The 18770-nt window shown below is 40.9% G+C and overlaps 1 protein-coding gene across 6 annotated transcripts in view; it reads right to left on the bottom strand.

Moving 5' to 3' along the window:
- Positions 1–18770, bottom strand: part of LOC135705403 (G protein-coupled receptor kinase 1) — a 400362-nt gene extending 381592 nt beyond the window's left edge. For 2 of the 6 annotated variants that reach the window (XM_065227168.1, XM_065227137.1), the window contains exon 1: positions 16532–18767. In XM_065227168.1, the coding sequence (XP_065083240.1) occupies positions 16532–16644 (113 nt within the window). In that variant the 5' untranslated portion in view covers positions 16645–18767. Of the gene's footprint in view, positions 1–16531 lie in introns of all 6 variants that reach the window. The other 4 variants (XM_065227160.1, XM_065227152.1, XM_065227147.1 and 1 more) reach the window with 4 other exon arrangements.

The following is an 18770-nucleotide window of genomic DNA, read 5'->3' on the forward strand; positions in this document are numbered from 1 at the left end:
TGTGCGTACTTTGCACTCTTGGTGATGGTGGTGCTGCTGCTAGCCGAAGCCCGGTTTGGATTGCAACCAAAGCGCCAAACTTCACACGCCCATTATGCCTACTGCGCTCCTGCTACTGGACCCGTGAAGGAAAAAGTTTCTCATTCAATTTCCTAATTACTTGCGAATGGCGCAGTTCGCTTCTTCACCACCCACACCCGAACCCGAAACTCCCAACGACTGACTTCAGTTCAGGGTAGATGCTCGTCCGGGTCGTATAAGTTGTGCACGAAGCGAAATTTATGTCTATCTCTAGCGAGCGTTTAATTACCCAATGCGAGCTCGCTCGGTGCCTGGCCTATGCCTATAATATTAACCGAGAAGGAAGAGATTAGTGGCAGCCAGCAAGTCGAAATAGAATGATGTTTGCCAAATCGGGGTCTTGGCGAGGGATGGGGGTGGGGGAGGACAAAATTTACGCAAAATCTACGCAATGAAGCCGCCGTCGTCGTCGTCGTCGTCCCGTGGTGTTATTGCCTTTAGGTATTGACCTATAATTTTTTCGAAGCTCTCCCATTAATCGCACTCGGACCGACGGACGGTGTGTGTTTGTACAAACAATGACGGCATGTGTGTGTGACGTTATTTAGCGCGCACCTCGTGGAGCAACCCCACTCCGCCTTCGGTTTGTTTGTTCGCGTGGTGTGGCCAGCTGAAATACGTCCGTCTGTATAGGTACAGGTATATTTATAAGCGGATTAATTAATGGGTTTTTGGCCTACTACTCGGTTCGGAACATGGTGTAATCTGCTTCTGCTCGAGCGATAGGTTGCTGCGATTGATTTGTTACTCGGCAGCTGCTAGGAGCACAAAGCTCCTACTGGTGAGATAAAGTGATTAGGACTGGATCGGATCGAGGGGGGGGGTATGTTTCGGGGCTTATAGATAGATATACTATCTGTTTGGACAGCTAACCTTTTGGCACCAGCGGAGTTGTTTTGGAATGTTTCTTCAATGTACCGGCTCTCTATGATCACTCTATGGTTGACCGTGTGGATGAACTTGAAATGCCAGAACGTACAGTCCACCCACAATTATGAAACACTTCGATTCGATCAACACCAAATGCAAGGGTTTCATAATTGTGATTTGTGGGTGGGGGAACTGTATTTAAGAACCGATAGCATATGAATATTTTAATTAGGTTGTTGTTGTTGTTGTTGTTCTTTATTAGCGACCGTTTAACCATTTGGTCATTCGGGTCGTTTTTGATAAATTACAGTTTAAAGCTTAAAAATTAGTATTTGAATTTATCACTTCTTAACCTATTTCCGGTTGCCTTCTTGGATCTGGTCATGGTCGGGTCTTCCTGAATTAAACGTTGAGGACTGCTACAGATTTGGCAGCTTTGAGTGCTGCTTTCTTCCATTGTTTCCTTAGTATGTTGATGATACCGATGATTAGCTGGATTGACACTATAACGAGGATAAGTGAGAGCTTCCAGTTGTTTTCTTCTAGGTATCCCGTGTGGACTTCTTGATTCTCGATTATGGTGACGTCCTGGTCTGCGTTTCCCATTATATGAGTGCTGGATGTATGGTTGTACTGTAGTTGAACCGTGGAAAGATTTGAATATGACTGTTGCTTGATTGCCATTTGTCGGCTTTATAAGTATGTATTGCATTTTGCTGACAGGTCTCTTTGGTGGTGAATTTTGTTGCGTTCTTTTTGTGTTGAATCAGCATAGGTTGTGGTTGTTTATATTAGCGTATGGATTTTGCTATCCTTCAAGAACTTGATTGTTTTTTCTATGGAATTTGCATCGTCTCCTAGTATTTCATGTAAAGGTGGCCATGAGTTAATTTGGTATGTCCAATTCTTAGCCTTGTTATGATTCGGCTTGCATGTCGATCTTTATTGTATGAGGTGCTCCATTCCGAAATTGTGTTCTTGATTTGCGTGAGCTTGCTGTTGTTCATGAACCATTTGTTTTGCCAAGCTTGGTTTATATGTTCGTCAACCATTCGTTTGAAATCTGCGAATGGTGTGTAAATGTCGATTGGGGATTTTAACATAGCCCCATGTTTTGCCAGGTCGTCTGCTTTCTCGTTGCCCGTGATGTTGGCGTGAGCTGGGACCCAACAAAGTTCAACTGCTAGATGATTTGCGATGTCGGTGGGGTTGGTGATGGAACCGTTATCTGTTCCGATCGCCCAGGTCCTGGCCGATGATGAACTTTTTTTTTTTTATATGGCGCGAATTTTATTCCAGATGTCTTTTATTGGTGTGTCTTTATTTATTGAGGATGCTATTGTTCCCATGATTTCCGTTTTTCTTCTTCTATGATTTTCCTTGCATTGTTTCTGGCCTTTTGAAATTCGTTTAGTATAGCTGGGTAAGAAGGATCGTCGGGGTGACATTTTTGTTTTTTCCTAAGTGTTTTTCGTCTAAGTTTGATTGCTTCTGCTATGTTTTGGTTCCACCATGGAACGGTTTTTTGGGGGACTTCAGTAGATGTTTTTGGTATTGCTGATGAAGCTGCAGATTTAATTGCGTCTGTTAGTTCTTCTATTGTGTATGATTGATGTGATTTGATTGATTCTTCAAGCTTAGCTTCAAATATGTTCCAGTTTGCTTCGTGCATTTTCCACCTGGCTGGTCTTGATCTTTTGGAAGATATGGTGGTTCCAATTAGAATTGGAAAGTGGTCACTACCGTGTTGGTCCTCGTGGATTGACCAGTTAATTCTGTTAGCAATTTCGGCTGAGGATAGAGTAAGGTCCATGTCGATGCGTTTACCGAATGTATGAAAGTTGGGCTGCCGTCATTCAGTAGCATAAGCTCTTGTTCCTCTGCAATCATCTCTATTTGATCCCCATAGACTATGGTGAGCGTTGAAGTCTCCCGATATAATAAATGGCTTGGGGATAAGGTTAATTATGTTGTCAAGTTCTTTTTTGTTAACTATCTGATTTGGTGACAGATATATGCTGCAGAGAGTCATTTTTCGAGATATATTTTCCATTTTTCCATCTTGACCTATAGTGCAATAGATGGCATTTTTTGTCCCCTAAAACATTTCAACAAATAAAAAAATACAAAAAATCCTTTTTTAAATGTTTTTAAGATTTCATTTGAAATTTAAAAAAAAAAAGTAGGGTAATTTTTTTAGAGTGCATATGTTTTCGAATAGTCTCATCCAATATCTGCAATATTGCCGAGGACCCCAAACCGATCGGGCAAACAGTTTTCGAGTAAACTTTTTCTGAAGATAAGCTTGATATTTTTCTATATGCCCCTTTCAAAAATAAGGCTTTATTCAAAATGGTGATATTAAAATGCAAAATAGCATTGTCGGTCATAAGAAAAGTTTCTGCAAAATTTCAACCAAATCAAAAAATACAAAAATAAACCGATTTGCGAATTCGTAGGAAATTGCTCTTCTGTCATAAAAACAAATCGTTTGTTATCTGTCAGTTATTATAATAACTACAATATTTATTAGATCCTTATTCGTAGAACTTTTTTGAGCTATTGTTTTTGGTATTTTACCTCTTGTGTAAGGCTCGTAAATACCATATTTAGGTTGTCAGTTATGCTATTTGCATTCCTGAATTTGGTATTAATAAGGTATTTTCTCCTGCTCAGGTCTGCTCTCCCATAAACTCTTTGAAATGCTCCTCACAAGTTCCGTGGAACTTTCCACGATTGCAATTCCCTTGAAATTCGTTGGAATCATCCTTGGAATTCAATTCCCACGGAATTTTCATCGAAATTATGTTGAAATGCTCCTCAGTAAGAAATTCTTTTGCAACACTTTGAATTTCACTCCATCCCTTGGCATTCTACTCACTACGAGATCGCAGTAGGCCGCTCCTTGAAAGCTAACGTGTTTTTCTTTTGCTGCATATTTTTCGTTAAACATTTTGACGTCGGACTACGTCTGTGATTTCAAAATGGGGGTACACTTTGTGAAAGCTGAAAATGGAACATGTAACGAAATTATGAAAGATTTTGAACGTTAATAACTCAGTTGCCCCTGGACCAATTTCAATCATTTTATCACCAATCGATCAGAAATATTTCTACACATCGATAATAATGCATCCGGCAGTTGATTTGTCCGTCGCGAGTTCTGGTGGTGATTCGGTGGCCGACGTTACCGTGAATCGGCAAGTTTTCCTCCCAGAACTCCCTTGGAATGAGTTCCTTTGAAATTATCATCCAATTTCATGAGCCTTGAAAATTCTGCAAGGTCCTTAATCTTGATGTTTTTCAAATCTTTGATCTTGGAAATAACCTAAGCAATAGGTTCTTGAAAATTTCTCCAAGTATAATTATTTCAGAATTTCAAAACATTTATGATAAATTTCCTTATTCTAGAGCTTAAAAAACGATTCAAACATCTGAATTTAAAAAAAAATGCTACTGAAGATAAATCCGCTCAGGATCTATTAAGATCAATGAGGGAAAGAAAATAGCGAGGAAAATTGAATGTTGGCATGATGAAATGTATTATATTCTTTAAAAAAAATCCTTAAGGGCTGAACACAATGAAAGTGGCATAACGCGTTGTGGCAAAAGCGGAAGTGTACTAAAACGCATTTTTTTCAAAATTTTCGTAAAACGCGGTGCGGTTGAGAGGCAACCTGAGAAGTTCTCAATGTTTTCATTTGTATTTTTTTGTAATTTTGAGTTAACCAGAACCTTCAAGACGTGAACCAAATAATCATCCAAGGTCGTAGTAAGCAGTCAGAATCATGCATCCGGACATGTTCCGGGTACCCTCGGGGAAGTGGTCAGATTCTTCTTGAACCAACACCTACATGCGACACATCAAATTACATGAGAATTGAAAAATATGATCATTGGTGGCCGATCTGAAGACCAGATCCAAATATGTTTCGGGTACCTCCAGAGAAGTGAAACTTGAACCTGCATCCTCATGTGGCAGATCAAACTACAAGAGAAATAAAAAATAAGAACAATGGTGGCTATATTAAGCACTCAGGGCCACGATGGCCAGACATGTTCCAGGTGCTCCCGGGGAGTTTCATAAATTTCTCGAAATCTTCCTGAGGCCAATGGAACTTCCCTGGAGTTCTCTGAACTACTCTGAAGGTCTCTTCAGAACAACTCTGAAGTTCTCCTCAGAACTACTCTGAAGTTCTCCTCAGAACTACTCTGGAGTTCGCCTCAGGCTTACTCTGAAACTCTCCACAGAAATACTCTGAATTTCTCCTCAGAACAACTCTGAAATTCTCCTCAGAATTACTCTGAAGTTCTCCTGAGAACCACTTGAAGTTCTCCTCTGAACTACTTTGAACTTCTCCTCAGAACTACCCTGAAGTTTTCCTCAGAACTACTCTGAAGTTCTCCTCAGAACTACTCTGAAGTCCTCAACTACTCTGAACTTCTCCTCACAACTACTCTGAAGTTCTCAACTACTCAGAAGTTCTCCTCAGAACAACTCTGAAATTATCATCAGAATTACTCTGAAGTTCTCCTTAGAACTAACCTGAAGTTTTCCTCAGAACTATTCTGAACTTCTCCTCAGAACTACTCTGACGTTACCTCAGAACTACTTGAATTTCTCCTCAGAACTACTTTGAACTTCTCCTCAGAACTACTCTGAACTTCTCCTCACTACTTTGATGTTCTTCTCAGAACTACCCTGAAGTTTTCCCCAGAACTACTCTGAAGTTCTTCTCAGAACTACTCTGAAAGTCTCTTCAGAACAACTCTGAAGTTCTCCTCAGAACTACTCTGAACTTCTCCTCAGAACTACTCTGAAGTTACCTCAGAACTACTTGAATTTCTCCTCAGAACTACTTTGAACTTCTCCTCAGAACTACTCTGAACTTCTCCTCAGAACTACTCTGAAGTTCTCCTCAGAACTACCCTGAAGTTTTCCCCAGAACTACTCTGAAGTTCTCCTCAGAACTACTCTGAAGGTCTCTTCAGAACAACTCTGAAGTTCTCCTCAGAACTACGCCGAAACTCTCCACATAACTACTCTGAAGTTCTCCTCAGAACTACTCTGAAGTTCTGCTCAATACTACTCTGAAGTTCTCAACTACTCTGAAGTTATCCTCAGAACAACTCTGAAACTCTCCTCAGAATTACTCTGAAGTTCTCCCCAGAACTACTTGAAGTTCTCCTCAGAACTACTTTGAACTTCTCCTCAGAACTACTCTGAAGTTCTCATCAGAACTACTCTGAACTTCTCATCAGAACTACTCTGAAGCTCTCCTCAGAACTACCCTGAAGTTTTCCTCAGAACTACTCTGAAGTTCACCTCAGAACTAAGTTCTCGTCAGAACTACTCTGAAGTTCTCCTCACAACTACTCTGAAGTTCTGCTCAATACTACTCTGAAGTTCTCAACTACTCTGAAGTTCTCCTCAGAACTACTCTGAAGTTTTCCTCAGTACTACTCTAAAGTTCTCCTCAGAACTACTTTGAAGTTCTCCTTAGAACTGCTCTGCAGTTCTCCTCAGAACTACTCTGAAGTTCTCCTCAGAACTACCCTGAAGTTTTCCTCAGAACTACTCTGAAGTTCTCCTCAATACCGTTCTGAAGTTCTCAACTACTCTGAAGTTCTCCTCAGAACAACTCTGAAATTCTCCTCAGAGTTACTCTGAAGTTCTCCTCAGAATTACTCTGAAGTTCTCCTCAGAACTACTTGGAGTTCTCCTCAGAACTACTTTGAACTTCTTCTCAGAACTACTCTGAACTTCTCCTCAGTACTACTCTGAAGTTCTTTTAAGAACTACTCTGAAGTTCTCCTCACAACTACTCTGAAGTTCTCCTCAATACTACTCTGAAGTTCTCCTAAAAACTACTCTAGATCTTCAATGAAGTTTTCAACATTTTCCTGAAATATACGAAATTTCTGATTATTCTCTTGAAGATCTTTAAACTTTCCCGATAGTCGGAACTTCCCTAAAGATATCTTTACTCCTCCAGCAGTTCTTTTAACTTCTCAATAAATTAGAGTTCTCTGGACTCAAATTCACGGTACTTTCCTTAAGCTCCCGCAGATTCAATATTCGATGATATTCGAAGCTCTCGATATTTCCATACGGTTCATGGTACTTCTTCAAAGTGCTTCATTTTTTTTTAAATAATGGAAATTCCGAGACGATCACTGTACTTCGGAGAATTTTAAAGCCCCTTGGATATTTTTACAAAAATTCAGATTGATTAGTTATTCAGAAGACCTTCTACTGATCAATTATTCAATGAGATAATCCCTCACATATTTCTTCACTCTGTCAGCTGAATCAGAGATTATTCAAATAACCATATGAATTCATGGCGATTAGCCAGTTTGAAGATCTCAAACTGTCATTGTGTTCAGCCCTTTAGTCAGAGAATTTGAAAATTCTCTGAAAAATGATGAAATTCCCTGAGAGTTCCAGGTTTTTAAAGGAAAAATACCATTTCCTAAGCATTCCCGGTTTTCAGGTTTTTTTTTTCGGTAGTAGATACCCTGAATTTCTTTAGTAGTTTTCTTCTTCTTCTTGTTGACATGGAACTGAATAATTCTAAATAGAGCTGGAATGAGGGCGTAACAGCTTTAGTAAACAATGACTTCTCTCGATGATTTCTAGAAAATCAAGGCTCTTGCACGCAAATCAACATCACCAGCGGATAGGAGAAGACTCCCCCTATCTGATGGTTATGTTGGTTTGCGTGGGCGTGCCTTGAATTCCTATAAATCATAGAGAGAAGTCATTGTTTACAAAAGCTGTTACGCCCTAATTCCAGCTCTATCTAGAATTGTTGGCGATTTGAGTCCAATATGCAGGCTATTCTCATTTTCAAACCAGCAAATTTTCTACGCAAGTGTAACGAAACGAATTTTTGGAATTTGGCCTACTGATCATTCGGCCTAGTGACCATTTGGTCTGATAAACCAGCATCCGCCCTGGGCATTCAATACAACATGTTTGATATATCTTATGATAGGTCCTGGTATACATTAAAGGTACGGACCATTTCTCCGAAACACCAGGAACATGTTCTGATGTGGTCGATGGATGCTGGGTACTCAAAATGATCACCAGACCTTTGACATATCGAGTTATAGAATCAAAATAACACTGCATAGATCATCGACCAAAGCAAGCATCGACTTAAGACATGGCCAACCTGATATCTTTAAAAAATATCTGAGAGACATGACTTGCATTGTTGAACTGTTGAAGATCTTCATATCGGACCAACCTGACGTCTTGAAAAAATATATACAACGGACGTTATGGAAATCTCTGATCAACGGAAGGTCTTTGGAATAATTCTTGGTCAACCTGATATCTTCAGGTTCAACATCTGAAGTCTAGAAAAATATCCAACGGACTTTATAGAGATCTTTGGCCAACGGAAGGTCTTTGAAATAAAGCTGATATCGTGAGAGAATATCTGAGAGACATGACTTGAATTGATGGACAGCTAAAGCTCTTCAGAATAATACCTCATCAAGCTGAAGTCTTGAAACAATATCTAAAGGACGTCGTAAAGATTTTTCACCAACTGATGGTCTTTGGAATAATTTCTGGTCAACCTAATATCTTTAAAAAATATTTGAGAGACGTGACTTGAATTGTTGAACAGTTGAAGATCTTCAGACCATTATCTGATCAACCTGAAGTCTTGAAAAATTATCCAAAGGACTATATCTATATAGAGCTGGAATTAGGGCGTAACAGCTTTTGTAAACAATGACTTCTCTCAATGATTGCTAGGAATTCAAGGCACGCTCACGCAAACTAACATAATCGTCGGGTGGGGGAAGTCTTCCCCTACCCGATGGTGATGTTGATTTGCGTTGGCGTGCCTTGACTTTCTAGTAATCAACGAAAGAAGTAATTGTTTACAAAAGCTGTTACGCCCTAGTTCCAGCTCTATCTACATATGGAGATCTCTGATCGACTGAAGGTCTTAGGAATAATTCTTGGTCAATCTAATATCTTGAACGAATATCTGAGAATCATAATTTAAATTGTTGGACAGATGAAGATCATCAGAACAATATCTGATGAACCTGAAGTATTGAACAAATATTCAACAAATGACCAACGGAAGGTCGTTGGAATAATTCCTGGTCAAGCTTCAAAGATTAAAGATCTTCAAAATAATGCTTGACGAACATGACGTCTTGAAAAAAAAGAACTTGAATTACTCTACTGAAGTTCTTTGATCAACCTCATATTTTTAAAACAAAATATCTGAGAAACGTGACTTGAATTGATGGACAGTTGAAGATCTTCAGAACAATATCTCATCAATCTGAAGCCTTGTAATAGTATTTATCAATCTGAAGTCTGGTCAACCTGATATCTTTAAAGAAGATCTGAGAGACGTAAGTTAAATTTGTGGACTGTAGACTTCAGAACAATATTTGACCAGCCTGAAGTCCTGACAAAATATCCAAAAGGGTTTTATGAATATTTTCATGAGCTGAAGCTTTTTGGAATAATTCCTGGTCGATCTGATACCTTTAAAAAATATCTGAGAGACGTGACTTGAATTGTTTGACTGATGAAGAGCTTCAGAATAATACTTGACTTCTTGAAAAATACTTAGATGACTTTATAGATCTTTACTCCACGGAAGTTCATTGAAATATCTCCTGATCAACCTCATATCTGTAAAATATCTGAGAAATTTGACATGAATTTATGGACAGTTAAAGATCCCAATATCTCATCAACCTGAAGCCTTGCAAATCCAAATCCAAACATACAAAGGACTCTATGGAGATTTGTGATCAACTAAAGGTCTCTGGAATAATTTCTGGTCAATCTGACATCTTTGAAGCATACCTGAGAGACGTAATTTAAATTTGTGACTACAGAACTACTACTACTTAAATTTGTGAACTACAGAACAATATCTGGCCAACCTGAAGTCTTCAAAATGTATCCAAAGGGCTTCATAAAGATCTTTGGTCAACTGAAGGCCTTTGCAATAATTCCTGGTCTACCTGATATCGTGAGAGAATATCTGAGAGAAGTGACTTGAATTGATGAACAGTTGAAGATATTCCGAATAATCCCTCATCAACCTGAAGTCTTAAAAAAATATCCAAAAGACTTAATGGAGATCTCTGATTAACTGAAGGTCTTTGGAATAATTCTTGGTCAACCTGATATCTTTAAAAAAATATCTGAGAGACGTGACTTGAATTTTTGGACAGTTGAAAATCATCAGACCAATATCTGATCAACCTGAAGCCTTGCAAAAGTGTCCAACAAGTGACATTGCAAGTTTTATCAAGGTTGTAAAGCATTCTACAAGTCTGGTCTACAGAACCCTCATAAAATCAAAATTGTAAAAAATAAATCAACACACTCAAAAAGTTCTTCATAAAGGGATTCCATTAAGAGGTTCGACAAAATTCAAAGATTAAAAAGTTACACATTGTGCATTAGCGGGTCAAAAAAGACCCAAACTGCAACTCGCTCCCAAAAATCAATTTTTGAACCGATTCTTGATCTATTCGCCTCAAATGAAAGATGAAGGTTTCTGAAGTGGCATCCTTCCCAGGATTTCTCCAATTTGGTTATTTACGCTACCTGGCACCGGTTCCGGTAGGACTCATAAAGGACACTTCCTAAAACTGGTAAATCTGGCCACATCTGGATACCCGAAACTGGTTCCGGCAGGGTCCCACAAATGACAGTTTCAATACCTCATGTACTGATACCGTCCGACGGCTCAAAATTTATGATTTTCCATCCAGAAGTAAATACACACCATACCATGGACCAACAGGTGGATCTGGCCACATCTGGATACCCAGAACTAGTTCCGGCAGGGTCCCAAAAAGAACACTTCCCAAACCTCATGTACTGATACCGTCCGACGGCTCAAAATGTATGATTTTCCAACCAGAAGTAAACAGACATCATGCCATGGACCAAACGGTGGATTTGGCCACATCTGGATACCCGGAACAGGTTCCGGTAGGGTTAAAAAAAGACACTTCCAAAACCTCATGAATTGGTATCTTCCGACGGCTCAAAATTTATGATTTTCCATCCAAAAGTAAATACACACCATACCATGGACCAACAGGAAGATCTGGTCACATCAGGGTACCAGGAACAGGGGCATGAAGTAGTACGCCTCCTCGTGGTGTGCCCCGGAAACGCTAATTATCGAACCCAAGGGAGAGATATTGCGGCTAAACGAACTACCGCAGAGTAGGGACGCTGGAACCCCATCCAGCCCGTCCCAGGAGGTTGAGAAGCCCTGCACAAACCCTCGTTGTGCAAAGGCAGGAGTGACGCCGGGTTCTTAGAGTGCTTAGCACACGCAGCTGGTAAGCGGTCACATTTGTCCTAAGCTGCCCTGTTGGACAGTTGGCTGGCTATCACGTCTGCTCTAGAACTCAGGCGAACAACGAACAGCGAACAACAAGAGGAAGGCCCTGCACAGCTGCTCACTGTGCAGTAGCAAGGCCCCCTCCCATGACGTAATGCTTTCGGGCGGTTCCGGGGAGGGCAAGGGCCTAAAACACACAGGGTACCCAAGTAACCAAAAGTTCTGATAAAAGGTCATTTGTGGCTTAAGCAGCTTAGTTAGTGATGGTCTTTAGAATTCTAAGCAGCCTCATTTTTAAGTCGTTATAAGAACTTGAAAGTTACGGTATCATAATTGAAGAGAATTCTAAGCAGCTTCTGGCGGAACTTGAACGGAACTTTTAGAAAATAAATTAAAAAAGGTTTTTGCCCTCCACACCAATTCTATGTTTAGTTCGCACTTTTATGAAAGTTATTTCTAAAGGCAGGTATTTATATGTGTATTGATTTATCAGCATTAGTAGTTTTGGAGCTGTTTGAAGAATTAAACCCAGTCCTTCTGCGTGAGAGCCCCAGCACGAACCGCTGCGTAACCTGAAATATATTAAAGCGAGCTGTTGTCCCGCCTACTGTTGGAGTTTTCAGTGCCAGCTGACTGACTTGCATACGAAACACAATACCTTGATGAATTTGAAATTGGTATTTGCCCGCATGGTATTCCAACACATTTGTGGCGCAGTGGTTAGCGTTAGTAGATCGCATGCCGAATACACGGGTTCGAATCCCGGAAATTACTTTTTAATTTTTTTTTATGTTTTAATAGAATGTTGATGCACTGCATAAATATAAGAATTATGATTTATTCGGACCACTGATCATTTAATATTTACGTACATTAAATTTTGTTACTAATAAAGACTTGTGCGGATTGCTTCATGTGGCTTGAAAGTTCTGTCGGAACTTTATTTGAACTTTATGGAACTTGAAAGTTCTGTCGGAACTTTATTTGAACTTTATGGAACTTGAAGGTTCGGTCGGAACTTTATTTGAACTTTACGGAACTTGAAAGTGATTTTAATCGTTGAATGCGGAACTTTTGGTTACTTGGGTAAGGTTTAGTGGGTCGGGAGAGTTATTTCTCCCATCCCCACACCCTGAGTTATCTTCTCAGGAGTCTGGCAACAGGTAGGGCTCAAAAATGACACTTCCAAAACCTCATGTACTGGTACCGTTCGACGGCTCAAAATTTATGATTTTCCATCCAGAAGTAAACATCATGCCATGGACTGGTTTATTGCATTGTGTACCAGAAGTTCTAGTTAGCTGCAACAGGACATGCTGGTGCATTCGTACAAGTGTACTTAAGGCAATCGACTTTAGATTCACGTTAGGACCCTCTCGAACGAACGTTCCTTGCTTACACAATTTTCTAAAGCTTTTCAACGAGAAGAATAATCCAACAACCACATCCAACCACACCAAGTAACATGGCAAGTTTTAACGAGGTTTTAAAGCATGCTATAAATCTAAATCATGGTCTACATAACCCTCATAAAACCAAAATTGTTACTTGGGATGTGGACTAATTCACTTGTCTGCAAGGTCTATCGAACTTAGTTTCATCAGCCACCAGGGCTGGTCAAACACTTCGCAGATCAGAAGTTCAACGTCTGTATCATGAATGAGGACAATATGGGAGACAAGCCAGATCTGCCAGAAAACGTTCATCAAATCGAATAACCTGGAAACCCACATGAAGACGCACATATTCCAGGATTCGTTTCAATATTTGACTCCGCGTTCGATTCCAAACGAGGAAGAAGTCAGCCTTCATTCTTTGGTAATTTCATCACCGAAGCCGTTTAACTGTTCATACTACGGAAAATAATTTATTTAACTTGAAGACTCACGTCGGGACCCACACGGGTGAAATTATCGTTTTCAGTAACATTCTCCGTTTGTGGCCACTATCTGGAGTTCAATTTGACGGCGTTTCGTGTCCTTGTGTGGGATCTGGATCATAACCATGACTGATCTGTGGATATTCCGCATCGGTCCATACACTTTGCTATAGGATAGCGATTCCACGGTGGACTGGTTGATCAGGAACATTCACAGGATGCATTTTGCTAGTTTTTTCACCCTTCAAATGCTCAAATCGCCTCCAGCAGTTTTTCAAAATTTGCCTTGTTTTTGCCGTTCTTATCCCGAACCAACGGTACTTCACCGACGGAATGCCCTCCTCAGCGTCCTACTCAATATTCTTCTTGCTGGTCAGGAAAAAGATGAACTTTTCACACAGCACCGTAATCGTATCGATCAACAGGTATCCCAGCAGCTAGGCCAAAACATTCAAGCTGTCAGAAATACCGGGCTGCCAAATATACCATAATATTTGTATTTTACAAAAAATCGCAGCTTGCTCTCTGACCACCACAATCGGCACACCTGCGGCACACTTGCGGCACACTGAGAAAAATGTTGACTCAAGATTGGTATACGGAGTGACCTACCCCTTGGGATTTGGTCACTTCTGGATACCCGGCAGGGCCCCAAAAAGGACACTTTCAAAAGCTCATGTTCAGGACTGGTAGTGCTGATGCGATATAATAGTAGTGACGTTAGTGACTAAAATTACGGAAATAGTGACCGAATAGTGACTTTTAAATAATAAATAAGTAAACAATAGTGACATTTTTTGTCATGGAACCTAAAATTACATTTGATAAATTCCTTTAATTATATCGATTTTAATAATTTTCCTTTGATGACCAGAAAATGTCACATTTTAGGATCAATCATTTACTTGAGTTCTCCTTAGAACTCGCATCCAATTAACCTTAGAAATGCCTTAAATGTCTGCTCTGGATGATCTTGGGCTCTGAATTTGTATTCTTTTTAGTGTTCCCGTGGTATTTCCACAGAATTCTAAAAACAAAAATCCACCTCAGAATACCCTTGAAACTCTTCTCACAGTTCCTTTGAGTGCTTGTATTCGCAAAACTTTGATTATATTGGAATTCTTCTTGGAATTTCTTTCGAACTTCTTTAGCCTCAGAATTCTCCCCAGAGTTCCTGTACAACTACCCGCTGTGATTGGAGACCTTTGGAGTTCTCTCTTTAAAAAAAAAACTACAAGGGACAACCCTATGGGGTTGTACGCAATAGTGACGTAGGACTACGTGGCCTTATATAATAAATCTTATTATTTAACTGCATCAGGAGCTTGTGTTTTGTGTAGGAATAGGAATTTGAGCGGGGTTCTCTCTGTTTATACTCTTTAGTACGACGCGCTTGACACAGATGGCCCTCAGCGACTCACGAAGGGCTTCTGATTCCGATCAATAGCGGTGCGGCTTCTTCCTCCTTCTATGGATGCTCATGTGGAATGCAGCTCGTTGCTTGCAGGCAGCCTTTCGTTGTGTACTGGAGAACACCACCACTCACCACACCGTGATTGAATAAACACCGTTTGGTGAGACCGGATGGAACTCAACTTTGAAATCTGTGTTAGGGAAATCGCTTAGTTATCATAGCAACAGTTACACATTCGTGCAATTTTCAACAGTGGCATTTTGAATAATGATAAAGTCTTAAATTTAACAGATGCGTAGGAGTATTTCTGATCGATTTTTGATAAAATTATTGAAATTGGTCCAGGGGCAGCTGAGTTATTAACGTTCAAAATCTTTCATAATTTCGTTGCATGTTCCATTTTCGGTTTTTACAAAGTGTACCCCCATATCTAAATGACAGACATAGTTCTACGTCAAAACTTATTTTTAATACTTATTAGAATTTGGACCAAGAATATTTATCCGATAGTCATAGATTTTTTTTTCAGAACTCTCATTAAAATGAACTTGGAGCTTGTCCCTAAATTATCTTGGAATTCTCCCAAAAATTGTTAAGGAGCTGAATTTTGAATTTTTAATCATTTAATATCAAAAGTGACGCTTGTATGTGTCAGTCTCGGGACCGATTTTTTCACCTCCGCGCAAGCCTTAAAATAGTTTTAAGATTTAAGCGGAGGTGAACAAATCGGCCTACAGAGCACCTACATTTACGTGTGACTTTCCATCCGTAGAATTCCTTTGATTCAACATTTCTTTGGAATTTTCATTAAAATTTCTAGATAATTCTTTAAAGACTTCTGAAAATCTAGCACCGACCAATATCCTTGAAAAGTTTCCAAGGTTCAGAATTTATTTTCCCGAAAAGAAAGTATATTTTCCCCAATTTGTCATCGAAACTAAAAGCTTTTCCCAGTTTTAAACCTTTGTAGCAGAACGGTTACAAAATGGCCGCAAATGATCATACACTTTGATGTGGTTTAATTCGACTTAGGTTTACGTCAGATTCTGGCCAATTTCACTCTGGGTACTCAATATTCTCGTTATTGAACTTTCATGCGTTTGATTTGACCGATCTTGGTCTGAGAACTCAATATGACCAAAGGACGATTTTGTCGAATTAACGAGAAGGAACTGAGTATTTATTCAAGTACAAATTTCAAATCACAACCTCCGTCAAAACTTCATAATCACCACGCGTTCCCATCGATCCTGATCCGAATCACACTGCTGCGCAACAATTGAAACTTCAAAAGCTGTTCCCAATTTTCATCCGTGCAACCAATCAAATGGCGCTCAGACATTCCTTTTTTCCATTTTCAGTAAGACTAAAATCAATCCCGCATATGACGATGTGATGAAGATGGGGGATTACAAAAATCTAGAAAAACACGACTCACCATCAGAGCATGACCCGAAAACTCTACACTGACTGGGGGGAACCGGCCTACTACTCTGTATTATGTTGATGATGTGATGACATGAGAAAGAAGAGCAAAACCATCATCTCGGCTTGCCATGAGCTTGACCATCAGATGGCATATTGGCGTCCTCGCCTCCTCATCTTGCTTTTTTTTTACAAGAGGCGGCCTTTATTTTTAGAAATATTATAACGATTTTATACCATTTTCACAGGGGGGAAGGGGCGATTTTTTTCGGGAGCTCAACACGGTGCACGTCACCATTATCGTCGTCATCGATCATCACCCGAGGAAACGTGATCCGCGCTAAGCAGACAGCTGGACCTTAGCAGACTCACGCGGCATATCAATATCGCACCCGATGTGTGTATGTACCTATATAAATGTCAACAGTCAACCAACAACATCCGTCAATCTCCACCGGAGCGTGTAAACACAATGAAAACAAGTGTTCTTCGTGGACTTACCTTGGATCGGGCAGGACAATCTTCTTGCTGGCACGGGCCGCTGGCATGCACTTGGATTTCTCCATCGCCATCAGATAGCTGACATCGGCCAGCACTGCTTCGAGATCCGCCATTTTGGTTGGTGGATTTGTTGTTGTTTTGCTTCTCAACTAACCAAACTAAACCGACCGACCGACCGACTGACAGACCGAACTCAGGGATTTGGCTCTGTGTCTGAGGGTGTGTGTGTGCGTGTCTTCTCTCTTTCTTTTATCTCGTCGTCGAAATCGCGATTCCTGTCGCCAGGGATAAACTTTTGCAGATCACTTTGACCCCAGCTCGGATTGACGGAGAATTTGTCACCACTAAGTTTACATAGAAACGGCAAACACTCGCTTCTGATTACACACTCGCCTACTGCGCTCTCGTTTGGGGAGGACTCGTCGAGGACCTCTTTTCCCGGAACTCGTTGAGAATCACTCGCTCTCGCTGTTTCTACAAGATGAGAAATGATAACATCAACAACAGTGATGGATTACAACAACGACAACAAGTGGGTCTTCGGAAAATCTTCTCCTGAAGCTATGAAGCACAGTTTTTTTTTCTTCCGTGGCCTACTGCGATCTCGCAACGTCTTCAAAGTATGCGAGCAATTCTTCCTCGCCTCGTCGGCTATCTTCACTCCTCCAAACAAACAATCGAATCGAGGCAGCTCTTTCTGGTTCGTATCGGGTGGCAAATCTTTTCACCCCTTTCTAACCGCACTTCACCACCTCGCTTTTCACCGTAGAACAATCAAGGAAACCTCAAACGCGCGCCTGGCGCTCTTCATTTGCTCTGGATAAACACACGCGCGAGATACGAATCGATTTTGGCCCGATTGCGAAGATTTTTCCTCTCGACTGCCGCCAGCGCGAGCTCAGCGGGAAAATCCCTCCGAAAAGAAACAAATTCTGTGGAATACCCGCTCGTTCCCCGGCTAAGCTCACCAGCACCACCCACTCCTACGTCACTCGCCTTTTTCTCAGCTGACTCGATTGCTTTCCACCGAGGAGCAGCACCTCTTCCGGCACTCTCTCTCTCTCGCTCCACGGGTGTGCGTGCAAATTTTAAACGATGTTTAGGCGAGCAACAATTTCTTTCTCTCGCCTTGGCGCGGCATAAACAAATGAATGAATGGAGGAATTTAGATCTGCTTGTTATTGAAAGAGGAGGCAAATGGCATGCACAGCACAACAACGCACAAACCCACCCGCCGCGAGACTATCAACAACAACAACAACAACAAATCTGCGAGCAGAAAAAATAAACACTCATTTATACGAACGAACGACCGTGCGCGCACTCACGCTCTTCCGATCGCAGTAAGCCGAACCGTTTTCACGCGAGAAAGAGAGTCACTCACTACCTACTACTGACTGGAATCGCTGATATTTTTTTTCCCGAATGCGTCCGTTCGAGTGTGCGTGCGTCGGATGACAGTAGAATAGCAATTTTTTTTCTTCTTCTCTAGCTCCCTCCGAGGATCGAACCCAGGGTCAGATGCCAAGAACTCACTGCAACCGAACCGCCCGTCTGCCGTGCGTTACTGCTGATTCACAACTTCTCACAAATCAATTTCAAATGCGTTGACATTTTCTTCCTTTCGATTATTTCGCCTTCTGAAACGACGGGGGCTTATCACTGCTTGATTGATAAATTCATTACTCACTCCACACAGTCGGGCGGCCAGAAAAGCGAGTCATATTCATATACACTCTCTCAACAGTAGTGGCCTTCTCGCGTCCCACACACAGATGAACTGGAACAAGTGAGCGTAGCGAAGTAAAGAAAAAAAAAATCCCACACCTCATAAAACCAGTGCACCGAGCGTACGTAGGTACTGGCTGACTGGTGGAGCTTGATTGGCAAAGAAAAAAACCTGTCCGTCTGCAAAAGAACCGATGGTGACCGGGTCCAGAGTGCAAAAAACCTTGTACCTTAAGGCCAAACCACAGAAATGGCACACATCCGCGCGTTCTTCTACCGCTCCTCACACTCTTACCACTTTAACTTGGGAACACTTTTCAACTTCACACCGCACGAAAACCTCCGGAAATTTTCCCCCAAAACACCAATTCAACCGCCGTGCACCTCAATTAATTTTCCTTTTTATTTTTGTTTTTTTTTTGCAACTTTTATTCTCCTCCCTTCTTCAATACAACCGAAGAAACGCAGAAGGCCGTGCCGTGATGAGGGTTACCTTCCAAACGCAACAAAC

This window comes from Ochlerotatus camptorhynchus, unplaced genomic scaffold, assembly GCF_037179485.1.
Source record: "Ochlerotatus camptorhynchus isolate MF236.1 unplaced genomic scaffold, CSIRO-AGI_Acam_v1.1 ptg000022l, whole genome shotgun sequence".
NCBI classification, from domain to species: Eukaryota; Metazoa; Arthropoda; class Insecta; order Diptera; family Culicidae; genus Ochlerotatus; species Ochlerotatus camptorhynchus.